This window comes from Pseudonaja textilis, chromosome 13 (assembly GCF_049901715.1).
Source record: "Pseudonaja textilis isolate UNSWEBS1 chromosome 13, rPseTex1.2, whole genome shotgun sequence".
NCBI lineage: Eukaryota > Metazoa > Chordata > Lepidosauria > Squamata > Elapidae > Pseudonaja > Pseudonaja textilis.
Genome location: NC_142002.1, coordinates 9,413,794 through 9,433,043, shown reverse-complemented (window position 1 = coordinate 9,433,043; position 19,250 = coordinate 9,413,794). Strand labels below are relative to the sequence as shown.

Sequence of the window (19,250 nt, the reverse complement as noted above, 5' to 3'; positions counted from 1 at the left end):
AAAAAAATCAATAATAATAAAAATTATCAGTATATAAAATATAAGTGTCTTTTTAAACAGAGTACTGTACACTAAAACATCAGCATTGCCAGCTGGGTCAATGAGGTCAAACAGTATACAAAGCTGGCTGCTTCATTCAATTAAATTGCATGATGGGCTGTAAGTTCCCGCATCTCCCCAAGCAGCAGGAGCTCATAGTCAATGCATTAAGACAGGCGTATTATGGATAGATCCTTGAATTTATTGAGCATGTCTGGGCAAGGAGAAGAAGAGACAAGCTAAATGAAAACTCATGATCTCTGCATGACCTTATGAATGCCAAGGTGTTTAGAACAAGAAACAGAAGATACATATTTCAAAGCAAAAAAAAAAGCTATGACTTAAATTCAGTGATGATGTTTTAGTAATGATGGTCTTTTTCTGGTCCACTCCAGCACTGCTTTGTTATCTGTTCACTAAGCTAATAATGGTTGTGAGGTTTTCCATAGAATCCAATAGATTAATCAACACTGAAGTTTAGTTGATTTAATCTGAATATTGTTGATTAAGAAGAGATTGGAGAACCATTTGTCTGAAATATTATAGGTTTCCTGCTTCTGCAGGAAGTTGTAGAAGACCTCCATTCTACTGCACTAATGAAAAATTCTCTCTGGAGAATTTTAGCAATGTCCTATCTATATCTGTCATACAGTGAGGTTTACTCTCATGGAGGTAGGTGCTAAATGAATCAGATTTTAACATCATCATCACCATCATATCATATCTGGACTTGGATACAGACCTGCTTTTTGCCCATCTCATCATCTGAGTATTTTGCCTTCTTTTTTGCTTCTCTTCTCTCACAATTTCAACATTCTCTTTCTACACAGGAAGTTGGAAAACAATATTTTTAACTGCAGCTGTGATATCCGTTGGATCCAGCTGTGGCAGGAGAGAGAAGAAGCCAATTTGCAGAACCAGGACTTGTACTGCACTAGCATGGAGACCAGCCACATACCCATACAGGAGCTGAATATCAACCAGTGCGGTAAGGAAGTGCATATAATTGGGCACCTGTTGATCTTCAAGCATTGTTATCCTTCCTTCTACTTCTGATAGTCAGACTTTGAGTCACTGCTTTTGTAGACCAAGGAGCACCATTACCAATGCAGCTAGGATCAGCATGCTCAAAGGAACTCCACAATCACAGGAATATTGGTGTGGGTGTGTACAGAGTTGTAATGACTGTACCTGGAAATCCAAAAATTCTGCAGCATATGCGTTTTCCAGGGCTCATTCAATCCTGATTATGTCTGGAAAACTGAGGAGACTGGCAAACAAGAGTGAGGTGCAATGATGATGATGATGATGATGATGATGATTATATTTCTTGCTAATTACTACTGAGTGATATGCATCAGTGAATAAGAATTACAGAATTGAGGTGCATACAGAATTAATAATTTTTCAAGAGACCAGGAGATAAATCTGCCTTAAGATAATTAGAGAACATGTTTTTCCCACATCCCTTAATTGATTCACTATGCATCAATGAACCTCTGAACCATTTTCATTACACATACATTTACCCCTGGTTGGGCCCATTTAATATCCCTCCCTGTCTGTCTGTCTATCTATCTATCTATCTATCTATCTATCTATCTATCTATCTATCTATCTATCTATCTATCTATCTATCTATCTATCTATCTATCATCTATCTATCTATCTATCTGATACAGTAAATATGAATGTCTAAAATACAGATTTTAAAATGGTTTTTATTTTTATTTTTGAGCTAAGAACTTCCCTGAGATATTTGGACACATTCAAAGCAGGTTAATACATGAATTTGGATCTGGACATTTCTCTAGGAAGTACAGTTCAGATCAATTTCATCTCCAAGTTCAAATTCCTCAGATAACTTTCTGCCCAATCTGCACATGTATACACTGATTTGCTTATGCACACTGTTGCTATCTTTTATTTTGTAATAGCTGTTGCAGCTTTCTCTCATCTTCTCATCAGTGTATCTTTGGTTTTATCACATTGGTTGCCATTTATCTGGAACCTTCTGAGATTTTGAGCAGCTGCATCTTTGTGGCTCTCTTCTGTATATTCTAGAGTTGCATTGAGTTTCTTTCTTTTTCTTTTTTAAGAAAGAACAGATAGAAAAGATAAGAACCAGAGCATCAATGAGATGCATGGCAACCAGTTTATATTATGTGCCTCTGGGTAAAAGTCCTCACGTAGCACTTGAATAATACATTAAGAGAAATGCTGCTAAAATTATTCCCATCTAGATTTATCCCCGGATCTTGGAATTCTACATTGCCTGGTCTTGCTTCCAAAGTGAAACTAATGCACTATGCATCCACTGATGTCCAGATGCTTTTCAAATATTCAAATACTCTGTACCTCTCAGCTGATATACTCATGCATCCCCCACCCCCCAAAAAAGCAAAACAGACTGAGTAAAATACCCATAAAATTCCTGGTGCAAGAATCAAGATTCCTGCCTTCCTATAAAGGTTCAAATTACAATTCGACAGGCTGGAGCTATCAATAAGGAAAACAAGCATCCTGGGAGAAAGCAAGGATTGTGCAAGAGAAGATCAGGCAGAGGTGGGGGAGTCAAGCAAGTCATCAGGCTAGAGTCATTACTTTCCCACAAATGGTCTAAGTCCAACCCCTATTGAATTCCATTGACCCTTATGTGGGATTAATTTAATCTTGCACTTTAGTTAACTAGATTCTTATGGATATGTTTGAGTGATAAAGCGAACTGCAAGTTAACATATGGTCCTGATTCTTTGTGCCTGACAGGTCATTATGTAAACCCAGGACATGTGGCATCCACAGTCCAGCATAAAAAGCAGGTTATGTTGGACAAATTTTGCAATACTTACATTTTTGTATGAAAGGCCATATCAAAAAGGATAGACTACCCTAGGTTGGGGTTGACTGAATGCGGGGTGATTATTTATTATGAATATGTTTTATTCTTTTCTCTGTGTTTGTTTTACAGTTTGTTGATATGGTAGAATAATAACATTTGTTGTTGTGAATTTCAGTATTTAAACTTCTGAACTTCTGAATGGAGCATATGGCTACATTCCTAGAGTCTGTAGAAGCTGATCTTTGTTACTAGAAGTGTTTATCATCAGCAGTAAAAGCATCTACTCAAGCCATGTCCTTGACTTTTCCATGAGAGCTGTTGAGTGCAGTTTTTAGTTCCTAAAAAGAGAAAATAATTTCAGTAGTCTTCGTGTTACCCTTGACAATGTCGAAGTTCCAAGTAAACATAGCTTTGATAGGACCAGATTGTTGCCCATGGAAGACAGAGAACAATATACTGGGGGGGAATGACACTGCCTAGAATTCACATCAAATGAGAAGAGTTTCCATTTGTTTTGTCTTGATTTAGGGGGGGAGCAAAAGCAACCCCCATTTGAGAGGGATGGCTTGCGAGCATAGCCATTCTTAAGCATGAAAATATGGGAGGGTAATAAAGAAGCCTCTGTTGCCAAGGAAACAGTTTCAGTTTAAGCATCTTAATTCCAAGGATACCCTCTTTTCTTCCCATATCAATTTAAATTAAGAGAAAAACATGTTCACGCTCACATCTATTTGGCTATATATTGCTGACCAGAATTCCAGTAAACTTTCTCCACCAGACACCTTTAATTTGATTTATGAGAATTTGCTTTCACATATTATTTCAAAGAAGATATTTTTTTTTTGCGGGGGGGGGGGAGTCATAAATGTTTAAAGTTGGAAGGGGCCATTTTAAGACCACTGAATACACCAGACAACTCTGTACCAACTCTACTTGGTACAGGAAGCCAAATCAATATAATCTCAAATATAATCTATCAAACCTCCATTAAACACACCCAGTAAAACACACATCCACTTACCTGTGAGTAACCAAGCTGGTAGCTGACAGCTTGGAGAGGGAGTTGTGAGTTTAAAGACAGAATACTCCCACAAACCTTATGCTACTTCAGGTAGGTGCAACAATCATGCAATCTGTCAATCACAACCTGACCAATGCTTTCTTCTGCTGAAAATAACCCATAAAGTCAAGTAATTTCTTTTGCATCAAACAAGAGGGAAATGGTTATAAAAATATGCAAAAGGATATTTCACTATAGGGTGGATCAGTTGAATGTTGTAGTTAAGGATCCTTCGCATCCTGTGTAGATGAAGAGAACCTGTTGATTTTCTTTAGACCGTCTAAAGATGGAATAATTCAGATAATATATAGCAATGGCACTGAGACTTATATACCACTTCACAGTACTTTACAGCCCGCTCTAAGTGGCATATTGCCCCCAACAATCTGGGTCCTCATTTTACCTGCCTCAGAAGGATGGAAGGCTGATTCAACTTTGATCTGGTCAGGATCAAACTGCTGGCAGTGGGCAGAATTAACTATAGCAATAGCACTGAGACTTAGATACTGTTTTCCAGTGCTTTACAGCCCTCTTTAAGCAGTTTACAGAGTCAGCCTATTGCCCCCAATAGTCTGTGTCCTAATTTTACCCACCTCAGAAGGATGGAAGGCTGAATCCACCTTGAGCCTGGTGAGATTTGAACTGCCAAACTACAGGCAGCTGGCAGTCAGCAGAAGTAACCTGCAGTACTGCACTCTAACCACTGTGCCAGCAAGGCTTTTTTATGATATATATACATATTATATGATATATAAGTCATGCAGCTGAGAAGGGCAGTTCAAAGCTGGTTCTCCTGCCCCCACAAATAAATGTTTAGAAATCATAAAGGTATAAGCATTACCTCTCCCTTACTAAAAAGTCATGCAACTTATTAAAGCCAACCTCTTTAACACATTCTTTGGCTCAGTATTTGTAAACAGCAATGGATCATTCCCAGTATTTCCTAGTCGAATCACGGACAACTACAAAGATCTAATACATATCGATTTTACAGAAGACAATGTTGAAAAAGCACTACGCAATCTAAAACAATCTCTATCTATTGGTCCAGATGGAATATGTGCCTACTTCTTAAAAAAGCTACTCACTGCCATAGCCAAAACTCTAAGCATAATCTTTGAAAAATCTTTCAGAACCAGCTCCTTGCCAAAACTATGGTCACAAGCCACGGTCATCCCCATCTTCAAAAAGGGAGACCCCAGCTTAGTGGAAAATTACAGACCAATCTCTTTATACTGCGTCACCTGTAAAGTCATGGAATCAATTATTAACCAATCCATCATCCTCCACTTAGAAACAAACAACCTACTCTCTAATAAACAATTTAGTTTTAGGAAAAAACTATCATGTAATCTGCAACTCTTACACTGCAAAAACATATGGACTACACAACTCAATCAGGGCAAAGCAATCGACGCAATCAACATAGACTTCTGTAATTCTATTCAGTGGTACATGACAAACTACTCCTAAAACTAAAATCTTATGATATCTCTGGACACCTGCATAACTGGATAGAAGCATTCCTGTCAAACAGACAACAAATGGTCAAAATTGGGAGCGTCCTATCAAATTCTGTACCTGTCAACAGTGGTGTCCCCCAAGGCAGTGTTCTAGGACCAACTCTTTTCATACTCTACATAAATGACCTCTGTGATCATATCAAGAGCAACTGTGTTCTCTTCACTGATTATGTAAAGTATTCAACACCACAGACAATACTGCTACCCTTCAAAAAGACCTTGACTATGTATCAGAATGGTCAAACAAATGACAACTTCAAATCTCAACAAATAAATGCTCTGTCCTACATATTGGCAAAAAAAAAATCAGAAAATAAAATACAGGCTGAATAGTCAAGACTTTGTTGATCCAAATTCTGTCAAGGACCTTGGAGTACTCATCTCAAATGACCTAAGTGCTAGAGCCCACTGTAACTACATAGCCAAAAAGGTGTTAAGAGTTGTTAACCTAAACTTATGTAGCTTTTTCTCTGGTAATATTACACTACTAACTGGAGCATACAAAACATTTGCTAGACCAATATTCAAATACAGCTCATCAGTCTGGAACCCACATTACGTATCTGATATTAACACAGTTGAGAAAGTCCAGAAATATTTCACAAGAAGAGTTCTCCACTCCTCTACTCGTTGCAGAATACTTATGCCACCAGACTCGAACTTCTAGACCTAGAAAACCTACAACTATGCCGCCTTCGGTTCGATCTAAGTATAGTATATAACATCATACATTGCAATGTCCTACCTGTCAATGAATACTTCAGCATCAACCATAACAACACAAGAGCAGACAATGCATACAAACTCAATGTTAATCGCACCAAACCTGATTGCGGGAAATGCAACTTCAGCAACAGAGTGGTCATTGTCTGGAATATTCTATCTGACTCTGTGCTTTCTTCCCCAATCCCCAAAAACTTTAATCTTGGACTGTCTACTATTGACCTCACCCCTTTCCTAAGAGGTCTGTAGGGCGGTCTGCATGCATAAGCGCACCAATGTGCCTACCGTCCCTGTCCTATTTTATTTTCTATTTTTCTTATATGTATCCATGTATTCATAACTATGTTTTTACTTATACCTATTATCTTGTAAGCAATTGACAAATAAATAAAACAAACAAACACACAAACTCCTTGCCAACCACACAATGACTTTTAATGAATTGCTGGAAGACAGCTAAAACAGTGGAAAACTCCAGGGAACTGTAAGACAACTGGAAATTCCTCAACACACTACAGAAGTAATCTTCAAAGATTAGAATATTTTTGAGCAGCAAAGGTGAACAGGGAAAACATTACTTGCTGTAACCTGGAGAAGATTTATGAATATTAATTTGCTAAGCAAGGAAATACATTTCTATCTCTGCCTGCCCCTGTAGTTCCCTCCAAGACAATTGGAAGGCAAGTTCTCCTTGCTTAGATACTTCCATTCTAACTGGAGTTCTTCTTGCTTGTGTGAGTAATCCAGTGTGAAAGGGATTCTTAACTTTCTCCAACCTCTATGACTGAGTGGAGGCTGTCTTACTAAACTATTCCAATAGAGGATATAACCTCTATAACTCAGGCATGAACTCTGGAGTTTCTGGTGTTCTCTGAACTTGGTGATTTCTTGGATGTGTTTTATTACCTAGCTAATTAACATCATGGATGCTAGACTATCACTAATGATGTTACCTAGTTAGGTAATAAAACATTTGCAAGCAAATAACCAAGCTCAGAGAATGCTGGGAACTCCACAGTTCTTAAATCATTCTCTCTACATCTCGTACTTAAGCTGTGATGGATGCTGTTTAGGTAGTCAAAATGACATCACCCACCTGGAAGAGGAGAGATATCGGTTGATCTGGAAACTTCACAGAAGAAAAAACAATTATTTAGGAAGGAAACCTGTAAAAGGAGTAAAAAGAGTATTCTAAATCAACTTAATGGGAAGTGAGCATGCCACTTGATTGAGAAACTTGGTTGAGATTGTGTGCAGGTGTAAAAAATGCAGGAGAGAAAGTGTAACAGGACTCCTGAATGGGCTGCCCTCTTTCTAAAATATATTGAAGTTTCTGTATGTATGTATGTGTCTGCCCGTCTATTAGAAATGAGTGGACTACAGGTAGTCCTCAACTTATGATCACAATTGAGCTCAAGACTTCTGTTGCTAAACAACACAATTGTTAAATAAAGCACTGTAGTTATAACACGGTTGTTAAGTGAATCTGGCTTCCCCATTGACTGCTTGTCAGAAGGTCTCAAAAGTTGATCATGTGACCCTGGGACACTGCAACTGACACAAATACATGCCAGTTGCCAACCATCTGAATTTTGATCATGTGCAGGGATGCTACAATGGTTGTAAGTGTGAAAAGTGGTCATAAATCACTTTTTCTGTGCTGTTGTAGCTTTGAATGGTCACTAAATGAGCACTTATAAGTTGAGGGCTAGCTGCAAACTATGGAATCTATGCACCTTACAAGGAGTTACAATGGTGTTAACAGGTAGAATGCATTTTTTCCCAGATAGGGAATTTGCAAAAATCCACTTGTCTTTTCCAGAAAGCTTTTAGGAAATTAACCCACCATCACACAGTCCCCAAGAAAACTCAGTGTGACATTCACTGTATCAAGAATTCAATCTAGGACGGATGTGACTTTAAGATCAGCCACATGTTTTGCTGTTGCTTCTCCTTCTCTCTTTTTTTTTCCTGGCCTCTTAATTATTTTATCTGAGGAAGAATGATTGGTAATTGGAAAAATTTGCATACCTTGTGATAGTTCCCAGAAGACTGGCCTAGTTAGCTTGCTCTAGTAAATAATGATTCATACACACACACACACACACACACACACACACACACACACACATATACATATATATATATACACATACACATACATACACACACACACACACTGCTCAAAAAAATAAAGGGAAGACTTAAACAACACAATGTAACTCCAAGTCAATCACACTTCTGTGAAATCAAACATACAGTCACATGGAGGCCACACACACTACTGAGCCTCATTTTGACTTGTTTTAAGGACATTACATCAAAGTTGGATCAGCCTGTAGTGTTTTTCTACTTTAATTTTGAGTGTAACTCCAAATCCAGACCTCCATGGGTTGCTAAATTTGATTTCCACTGATAATTTTTGTGTGATTTTGTTGTCAGCACATTCAACTATGTAATGAACAAATTATTTAATAAGAATATTTCATTCATTCAGATCTAGGATGTCTTATTTTTGTGTTCCCTTTATTTTTTGAGCAGTGTATATATTTCCCAATGAAGTGTCTTGTGTATCTTAAAAACAAATAAGGAATGCTTCATTTGGCCAACTGCCATGCAAAGGTTTGCGTCTATGGTTTTTTTAAACAATGTTTATCATAGCTAAAATGGCTATTATTCTTTTATATGAAACATCCTGTATTCTTCTAACCATCAGCTTCTGATTATTATTAATCCTTATATTTAAAAAATGGTTTTATCTCAATTTTTGGATTAACTGTGTCTGGATGAACTCCAGCTGTACATTTTTCTTTATAGAGGAGTCAGGGGAAAATAATAAAAATAATCCAATAGCATTCACTGCCACTCCTGTCCAACGGTTAAGAATGAAGGCAATCCAGCTGTAGTTAATTGTACATGTGAACATCGTGTATTGCAATATGTCCAGCATCTCTTACATAAGCAAGGATTTCCAGTACAAGGTAGTCCAGAAATAAATTTTCTCCCCAAAACATGTTGATGCTGTAGAAATATGGGAAGTATAGAATACTGTAAGTCTTCAGGGTTTACAATTTACAACGTTCTGAGCCAGATTAGCTTTAAAACAATTTTTAGGGGGAAAAAAATGAAGCTTGTAATTGATGTTGATCTGCTTTGATTAAGTGTCCCTTGACGTAACCAGGTTGATGTTCTTTGGCTTCCTCCAGATTTGCCTGAAATCAGTGTCAGCCATGTGAACTTGACCGTCTGCGAAGGTGAAAATGCTGTGATCACATGCAATGGGTCCGGTTCTCCTTTGCCGGATGTTGACTGGATTGTGGTCAACTTGCACTCTATCAACACGCATCAGGTAGAAAGCTGTAGTTAAAGACCTCCTAGAAACATACAGAACTAACAGCAGAAAAAGACCTAGTAGTCCATCAAGTCTGCCCTTTAAGTTGATTTGTTTTCCTTCCTTCCTTCCTTCCTTCCTTCCTTCCTTCCTTCCTTCCTTCCTTCCTTCCTTCCTTCCTTCCTTCCTCCCTCCCTCCCTCCCTCCCTCCCTCCCTCCCTCCCTCCCTCTCTGCCCTTCCATCTTCCCCTTGATACCCTCCCTCCCTTTACTTACTTCCTATATATATATTTGTTGTTTGATGGACATGTGTTTGATCCAAGCATCTTTAAATTCAGTTACTGATGTTTGACCGATATCTCCTCTGGAAGTTGGTTCCAAACTTCCACCTACGCTTTCTGTAAAACATGATTTTTGTACTTCCCTCCTAGCAGCCCCTCATGTTCTATATTTTTGCTTAATAGCAAAGCTCCCTTGCCTTTTTCCTCCCCAAAAGACTTTCAAACAATTATTCTGCCTATCTGGAGGATCATGGAGCAGATTTTTCTTTCTTTCATCATTTAATTTTAGGTAGCTTTGACTATTTATAAAAAAGTTTAATGTTGTGTTTTAAGGCAGTGTCCTCCAATCTGGGTGCTCTTCCGGTATATGTAATACACTGGTAGTTACCAACTTAGAGCCACAATCAAGTTCAAAATCTCTGTGGCTAAACGAGACATTTGTTAAATGAATTTTGCCCCATTTAATGACCTTTTTTTGCCGCAGTTGCTAAGTGAATCATAGTAGCTGTTAAAATAGCAACATGGTTGTTAAGTGAACCTGGCTTCCCCATTGACTTTGCTTGTCAGGAGGTCGCCAAGGAGGATCGATCACATGACCCCGGGAACACTGCAACCATCATAAATATGAGTCAGTTGCCAAAGGTCTGAATTTTGATCGTGTGACCGTGGGGGATGCTGCAAGGGTCATAAGTGTGGGGAAATGGTCCTAAATCCCTTTTTTCAGTGCTGTTGTAACTTTGGTCACTAAATGAACCGTTGTAAGTCGAACCTCATCTATTTGGGCAAGTCTATTCTGGGGCATTCAGTCATTGTGGGATCTGTTGTTTTTATTTATGTTAACTATCTTTCTGGTGGTGATTTTCAGACAAATGCCAACTGGACCAATGTCCATTCCATCAATTTAACCCTGGTGAATGTAACCAGTGAAGACAATGGGTTCCTGCTTACATGCATCGCTGAGAATGTGGTAGGAATGTCTAATGCCAGCGTACTTCTCACTGTATACTGTAAGTCAATGGGGGGAAAAGAAGAGAGGGGTTGAAAGATGGGAAATCCATTTATGGGAGATTTTTGTGTACTTTTCCTGAGTAAGAACTTAGCTGGAGAAATTTTCTTTAGGGGAAAAAAATATGATGTGGAATTCTGTAATGAGACCTGGGATATTTCTTTGCAAGTATGTTGAGATCTTTATTCCAGGATTTATTAGGATGAAAAAAATGGAAGAGTAATGTTAGTATTGACTATGGCCACTGCTTCTTTCAGCTGACAACGTAGAGTATGGTGGCCCTTGGATGTTGTGGACCTACAATTCCCAGCATCTGTAGTTAATCAAGCACTAAGGATACTTCCACCTGGGACTTCTGAGAGTTGTAGTTTAAGAAACATCTGGACAGCCTCAGATTCTTCATCCTAATGTAGACTTGATACAACTTCGCTAGGCATATTAATGAAATTCCCAAAACAGCTATCAGACTGAAAAAGTGTTGCTCACTTCTAATAGTAATGGCCTGCTGATTTTGGCAGCAAGTAAAAATTAAAAAGACGCATTAAGTTGCCAGTAGACTTCAAATGCACAAAGCAGCTTCACTTTTCCTTCAATTTTTTTTTGTAAATTTTATTTGAGTTTTCACAAAGAGAAAAAAAAATACAAATAAAATATCTTTTTTGAAAGTAGCGTAATCCTGGGTTACATTTCTTCATACAGACACAAATTCAGGTTCATGCTCATTTTTATATTCTATTCCATATCTTATTACTATTTTACATTTTCTGCATAGCTTCTCCCCTCTTTTAATTTTCTCAATTTTATTTTAATTATCTCATCTCAATTCAAATCATTGTATTTATATTTTTTGTCTGTCCTGTTTCAATTATCTATTATCTTTTCTCATTAAACAACATTTCTCCTGTAGTTACTGATTGGAGTATGACGCCTTTATATCTTTTCCCTAAAGTTGTAACATTCAATATAATACACACTATATTCTTAAAAAAAGAAAAAAATATAAATGTATATAATTAAAACAACATTCCATTCCAATTCAATTCTATCATAATATTAATATTCATTAAAGTCTTAACATCTTTAACATTACTTTTCAATTAAATATCATACTTCTATGGGAACAATTATAAGCTTTCCATAGTTAATTCCCCCCCTTCACTTATATTTTATAAAACATTAACTAATTAAAATGTTCCCGTTCCTTCCTAATTCAATTTTCTCATTTATTTTATTTCACTTATTTTATTCACAAACATTTCACTAAATTACACTAACTATTTTACCCCTCATTTTAATCATACGTTGTTTCCAATTTTCTAAAGTTATTTCTATTACTAATATAACAATACAATCTTACGTACCATTACAGAATCCCTTTTTCAGTTAGATTTTCACCCATTATCTCTAAATAGGTCCTGTTTCTCTATATCTTGCTCCGGTCCTTTATAACTTCTTTTCCTTTCCTTCTTCCCTCTCTTCTTCTCTCTCCCCTTTTTAACCCCTTGTCTCTCTACCTCTATTTCTCTCTTCTGTATTCCCCTTTTCTGTTGCTTTCCAGTATTATACTTATTTTTTGAATTATTTTGCTTTTCTTTGGTTGTTTTTTTAAGTCTTAAATATTCCATTCTCTTTCCCCCCTTTCTTTTTTCTTCCCCACATAAAATTGCTTGTTCATTAAAGATGGCTTCTTCTTTGTCCCAGTCTTCTTGTTTTGCAGTCGTTTCTTGCTGTTTCTCATAGTTCCAAATCTCCATTTCTAAGAATTGAAAAACAAAGCCAAAAGAACCCTTCCCTTCTTGTGCATCTTCTTTGTACTTTTTAAGTTCCATTTTCAATTCATCCAGAAGTGGTGCCATTGTATAAATTTTTAAACAACCACCCGCTTGATTTTAGTCATTCCAATATAATAACCAAGAATCCAAAGATCACCAAATAATCCACATACACGCAAGCTGTTTCTTTTTTGCTCTTTTTTTTTTTCACTTTCTCTTCCTGGGGTTACTATTTAGTCGCAAAGTTTCAGTTAAAATGTTTGTTTTAGAAGTCTTGTTGAAGTTTTACTGTAGATTCTTTTTAATTCCAGGCAGTCTCCTCCCTCTTCCAGATCCTGCCCTTATTCTTTTTCTCTCCCTTCCTGCTTATGAAAAAGAAAATTTTTAATGTCCAGAAATCTTTATTATCCCTTTGGCATTTTGTTTTATTTTCAGCTTAATTGCCTATTGATGTCAAAGCAGATTTTTCCAATTTCTTATTTAAGTCTCTTAGTTGTCAGTATAGGGAAGGAGAGAGAAGGAAAAAAAAGCCAAACCTTTCCCTTTTCTCTTTCCTTCGCTGCTTCCGACTCTCCTTTATTTTTTGTAAGTTTAAATTCCAGGGTACCTTAGTTGTTGCTTTTGCTGTTTGACCCGGTCAACCAAAACTTTCTCTCCTTATCTTCCTCCTGCACATTCTTTTCCAGTCGAGTTCTTCTTTGTGGTGGCCATTTCTGACCACCACTGCAACTGCCTTCAGGAAAGGGAGTAATGGCCAGCTGAGGAGAAGAGATGTGGCTCTCCTCAACCCTGCTTGTGGTCTCCCCCCTCTTCACCACCTCTACGAGGTGGCTTAGCTCCGAAACCAGCCCGGGTCGGGGCACTCCAGCAGCAAGCTCAGACAGAAACCGTGCACGATTGCGGATTTCTGTCTGTCGCCGAAGCCCTTCAAACTGGAAGTCCGGCTTCACTTTTCCTTCTTGAAGCTTCTCTTGTGGCATGCTAATTTGTCCACTGTGGCTTTCACTCTGAGGATTTGACAGTGAAGAGACTTATATTCTGTTGAATGAATGCTCTGACATTTGAGCAAGATGAGTCACATCCTTGCCAATCCATACTAATATGCATGTACTTAACTTGCCCTTCTGGATCATGTGAGTGGTAGAAAATGGCTTATCTCTATAGAAGGCCCACAGAATCCTGTATGGCCTGTTTTTATACACTGTAGTATAAATGTAGATTCCTACACCTGTATAGTAAGAAAGCAATAAATAAATAGAACCATGGTGGTGCAGTGGTTAGCGTGCAGTACTGCAGGCTACTTCTGCTGACTGCCAGCTGCCTACAATTTGACAGTTCAAATCTCACCAGAATCAAGGTTGACTCAGGCTTCCATCCTTCCAAGGTGGGTAAAATGAGGACCCAGATAGTTGGGGGCAATATAGTGACTCTGTAAACTGCTTAGAGAAGGCTGTAAAGCATTGTAAAGTGGTATATAAGTCTTAAGTTCACTGCACCTCGGTGGTGCAGTGGTTAGAGTGCAGTACTGCGGGCTACTTCTGCTGACTGCTGACTGCCTACAATTTGGCAGTTGAATCTCACCAGACTCAAGGTTGACTCAGCCTTCCATTCTTCCGAGATGGGTAAAATGAGGACTCAAATAGTTGGAGACAATATACTTACTCTGTAAACCACTTAGAGAGGGCTGTAAAGCACTGTGAGGTGGTATATAAATCTAAGTGCTATTGCTAATTGCTAAATGAAATATTGAGAAGGATCTGAATGGTCCACAATATTGATAGTCATATGAAATGATTTAATGTTGTATTACATATACTCCCTCGGCTACATACACCAAGCTCAACTGAAATATTTCAGAGATGGGCTTTCTTGTTGTGACTGGGCCATGGTTTCTTTACATCTACATTGTTTACATTTACATAGGCTGCTAAAAACAGGAGAGTGTTGGCAATTTTTCCATGATTTTAAAATACAATATTTTTTTTTCTTATTTCTGTACAAATCCTGCAAAAGAGAGGTGAGGGAACTTCTGTGTTTGGCCACTTAATTTTGGTAGTCGAGCCCTGGAAGAATATATGTAACATTTAGGCCATGGCTTGCCCACCCTGCAGTATATCACCATACTATAATTTAAAGAGTTTGAAGCCTTTGACTCCAGTTTATTTTCTTCATTTTCTGTTGCATTACTCATAAAAAAATCAAGCAAGTTTTATGACATATGTAGACCACAGTTTTCCCAGCCTATATTATCAGAAGCTGAACAGTTTGACATTCAGGGAAATTTAGATTCAAAGCACTCCTAACTTTGTGCTTCATATGCCTGTCCTTCCTTCCTTCCTTCCTTCCTTCCTTCCTTCCTTCCTTCCTTCCTTCCTTCCTTCCTTCCTTCCTTCCTTCCTTCCTTCCTTCCTTCCTTCCTTCCTTCCTTCCTTCCTTCCTTCCTTCCTTCCTTCCTTCTTTCCCTCTCCTCCCCTCCCCTCTTTCTTCCTTCCTTTCTTCTCCTTCCTTCCTTCCTTCCTTCCTTCCTTCCTTCCTTCCTTCCTTCCTTCCTTCCTTCCTTCCATCTTTCCTTCACTCCCTCCCTCATTAGGTAAATGTATATTATAATATATGGCAGGTGAGACTTTACATGATCTTAAAATACAAATAGAATGTTTGAGTTTTTGAAAGTTGAATCCAGTTGTGCCTCCAACAGAGTTTAGAGAAAGCATGGTCGATCTGTGATTTTTTCCCCCCTTCTAACATTTTGTGGATGACTATTAATGTTTGTTTGCCACTCTCTTCCATTCTTTAGCTCCTCCCCGTATCCTCAGCCTACTGGAACCAATCCGGCATATGGAACATTGTATTGAGTTCTCCGTTCATGGGAACCCTCCACCCCAAATTCATTGGCTGTACAATGGCCAGTTTCTTAGGCAAACCGCCTTCATCCGCATGGATGTCTACCAGGGTGGGGACATCACAGATGGCTGTTTGCTCTTCAACCATCCCACTCATTACAACAATGGCAACTACACCATCGTGGCGACCAACTCCTTGGGAACAGCCAACCAGACTGTCAGAGGACATTTTCTGGAGAAACCATTTCCAAGTGAGAGATTGACACTTTATAGCAAGGGGAGGGCAAGCTTTTTTGTAGCTTTTTTTTCTAAAGATAAAAGAGGGGTCCATTTTTTTAATGATGAGATCTGTGTATTCCAAAGTCAGCATGGTTAATGGGGAAACCAAGGTTGATGTTCAGCCTCAGTCATGGAAGTTCAACTGGGGACTTCGGATTATCATTGTTTCTAGCCCAACCTGTCCCATCCCAGATATTTTTTTTTTAAATGGGGATAAACATATGGACAGATTGTAATGCACATCAGTGAGCTCTTGTTGAAAGTTGGGGTGTGATTCTAACAAATGAATTGATTTGAGGATAGTCTCTTTCATTAAAGGGGTGAGTGCTTATGTTACATTTTGGTTGAGACATATAAATGAAAAAAATAAATAAAGGAATATGAGGATCCAATTAGACAATATACAATATTCCTATACAGAAACCCACTTGGTTTTTTTAAAAAAGTACTCTGTTTGTACTGCGTAACTCTTAAGTGCACATCAAATTTCTTTACAGTACATAATAAAGTTTGTTTGCATGCAATGTGGAGATACCTCAATTCTTCTCTATGGGATGGATTTTTTTTCCCTAAAGACCAGGACTGAGTGTTAATTTTAGGCCAGTTGTTGTCTCTCAGGTTAGCCCATGTCTCTGAAACGATGATTGCTATGAAGATCAAATTCAGCTCCTGAAAGAAAGGTGGGAAGTACATTTAATGAATGAATAAACAATTAACATTAGAACAAGAATCGAAGTAGAACAGTACAATGTGAATATTTAATTTTGTCTTCGGTGCAATTTGTAGTAAATAATTTACTACAGTGTTTCTGTTATTGAGGAAGATTTTCTCAGCTTTTTTCCAACTAGAAGAAAAGAGAAATTCCTCTTGGCTTGAACTCCTTCTGTTTCTTCTTTTCCTAACAAACCTCACTAACATATGAGTCAGTTGCGGTTAGGGTTCCAAGCTGTTCTTGGTTTCCAAATCTTTTGGAGAACAGCCCCCACTTGGAAAACTAGTGTAAACAGCAAGTCCCAGATCTAAATTGATCTCCCTGCCCCAAAATGAAAACTGAAACTACTTGGATCAAATCTGGTTTCAACTGAACCACTTCAGATGCTAATATGTGCGTGTGCAAAAGACATCCAGGATATCTGATTTGATCTGACAATTTTAACTGAATCATTGCTTTGATTCAGAAAGTTGATTAAGAGTTTGATTGGATCATATTAAAGTTAAATTTCCAAAATGAAACGCCACATACACTTGATTAACTGATAGAATTCATCAGCATAACCTGAGAAGAAGGGTCTCCTTGTAAATGACCTTTAAAAGGGGTTTTGGTAATGAATGGAATGCAAACCTATTAGAGCTACTTGACGCAGTCACTAAATGGAACTCCTGTGTTCAGAAGGGTAATACCTTTGAGTAGTGGATCCAGGCGGATACATTAATGGGGAAAGTTATCAGTAGGTCAGCTTTTTTGGAAATGAACTGGCTGACTATTGCTGAAAGTTGGATGCCACACTAAGCAATCATTTGCCCAGTTGTCCATAAAAGGCAGGAAAAGAAGGAATGGATGAAAACTTTTCAAAGAGTGATCCAACTTAGAATTTGGGAGATATTTCCTGACAGTGAGAAGAATTCATCAGTGGAACAGCTTTCCTCCAGAAGTTAGCAGTTACTTCCATCATGGGAATTTTCAAGAAGTTTTTTCAAAAAGTTTTCTGCTTTTCTATGAAAGAATAAATGCAAAAAAAAGTTGTTCTATCTATAAGAACATAGATAAGTGTCCACAATTAATCCTTTTTTTTCTTTTCAACAAATAATGCTATGTGTCTGCAGTCTGACTGAAATAACAAGATTTATATACTGCCTTCCTCCTGATATAATTGATTTTTTTTCAGGCATTTATACATGCATGTTACCATCTGGCCTGCTGTCATGAGAATGCAGAGCACCTATTAGTTACTTCCCACAATGAAATTTGACATTTTGTTATATAGGGAAAGCACAATGCCAGTGATATCCTGATTTATTATTTATGTTTTGTTTCCATGGAACTTTCTCTATTAATGATCTATAGAGACCATTAAATCTTATCTTTGAAGAAGTTATTATGGTAGAGAAAAAATTATTTGGAATTTCTAGGCAGATAATCTTCTGGCTAAGGTCCAATTCATTAAAAAAAAATGTCATTTTGAAATCATTTCCCCATGCTGGCTGGGGAATTCTGGGAGTTAAAGTCCACAGGGCTTAAAGTTGCCAAGGTTGGACACTCCTATATTAAGCTCTGTGGATAAGCGGAGATTTGAATATGTTTCTGGTTTGGAAGACCAAATACCTACCCAAAATTCCACTCTGCAATATAACTAGCATGGAATACTTTGAATGAGTAGCTACTTACATGCCTCTTCTAAAAAGAGGAACTGTATTGCCAACAAGGTAATTAAAGGGGATGACTCTGAATATGGTAGTTTTTTTAGCACAGCTAATATAATTTCAATAAGATCCTAGTTCACAGCCCTGTAATGGGGAAGACTGCCTGATTATTAAATACTAACGATTGATAGCTAAATTGGGCCCTTTAACTCCCATTATTTCCTAAATCAGATTTAAAGCACTCAGGCTTCTAAAACAGAAGAAATTTTTATACAGGAACATTGTCTATAATGTCCTCTGTAAATTAGGGCATGTGGCTGCTTTCCAACTAACACCCACCCCCCCCCAAAAAAAGAAACCCTCTCTTCATATGCCTTCATATACCCTATTTCAAAACATATGTGAAAATTCTTTTAAATCAGAGGAGAATTCAGCCAGTGGCTTTACTAATAGCATCACGATTCGTGAACAGTCATGAATAGATTCACGATTGTTCTCCAATGATAGTGATAACCATTTTATTTCTCTTTCTCTCTCCCCCCTTTGTCTTTACTTCTTTTTTGCTTTTGTTTTTTTTACAGGCATTCCAGATATCTTTGTCACATGTAAGTTTTTCCTTGCCTGTTTGATCAGACTACAATTCCTCTGTGTCACTCAGACCTTTAATCAAGGATTTTTGTTTTGTTAGAACAGTAAGAACAAATTTTAGGAAGGGATCAAAGGGCAGGGCATCCCTGGAAGAAATCAGGGGGGAAAAAACTGAGCATAATCATTTTATTACGTTTATGTGCCACCTATTTCTCGGTGGCTCTGGATTGCTTATCAAAACATTATTGGTATAAAGGTAGCAAGTTTTCTAAAACTAACTATTGCTAACATGTGAGTTGTGTGGATACCTCCCTTGGCAAAGTGCTTCATTACACGGAGCTTTTATGGTGTCCAATCAAAGCATTGAGAGGTCCAGGTTGAAATAACTGTTTCCTTTAACTTGATAATCAGACCTACACCCATGTTGTATGCAGGGGTGGGCTTCAAACAATTTTAGCAAAGGGTTCTCTGCCCGGTTGCTGGGTGGGCGTGGCCATGGAGGCCGTGGCCTAGTTGGCCTCCTGCACCATGGTGGGGGGCATTTTTGCCCTCCCCTGCTCCAGAGGCTTTCTTTGAGCCTCCGGGAAGGTGAAAATGGCCTCCCCGGG

At 38.0% G+C, this 19,250-nt stretch overlaps 1 protein-coding gene across 4 annotated transcripts in view; it reads left to right on the top strand.

Annotated features, from left to right (window-relative positions):
• The window catches only part of NTRK3 (neurotrophic receptor tyrosine kinase 3), a 441,983-nt gene that overhangs the window by 186,451 nt on the left and 236,282 nt on the right, over positions 1–19,250 (top strand). For 2 of the 4 annotated variants that reach the window (XM_026709346.2, XM_026709349.2), the window contains exons 5-9: positions 870–1,027; positions 9,391–9,533; positions 10,662–10,803; positions 15,369–15,665; positions 18,636–18,659. In XM_026709346.2, coding sequence (XP_026565131.1) covers positions 870–1,027; positions 9,391–9,533; positions 10,662–10,803; positions 15,369–15,665; positions 18,636–18,659 — 764 coding nt within the window. The remainder of the gene's footprint in view (positions 1–869; positions 1,028–9,390; positions 9,534–10,661; positions 10,804–15,368; positions 15,666–18,635; positions 18,660–19,250) is intronic. The other 2 variants (XM_087941347.1, XM_087941348.1) reach the window with 1 other exon arrangement.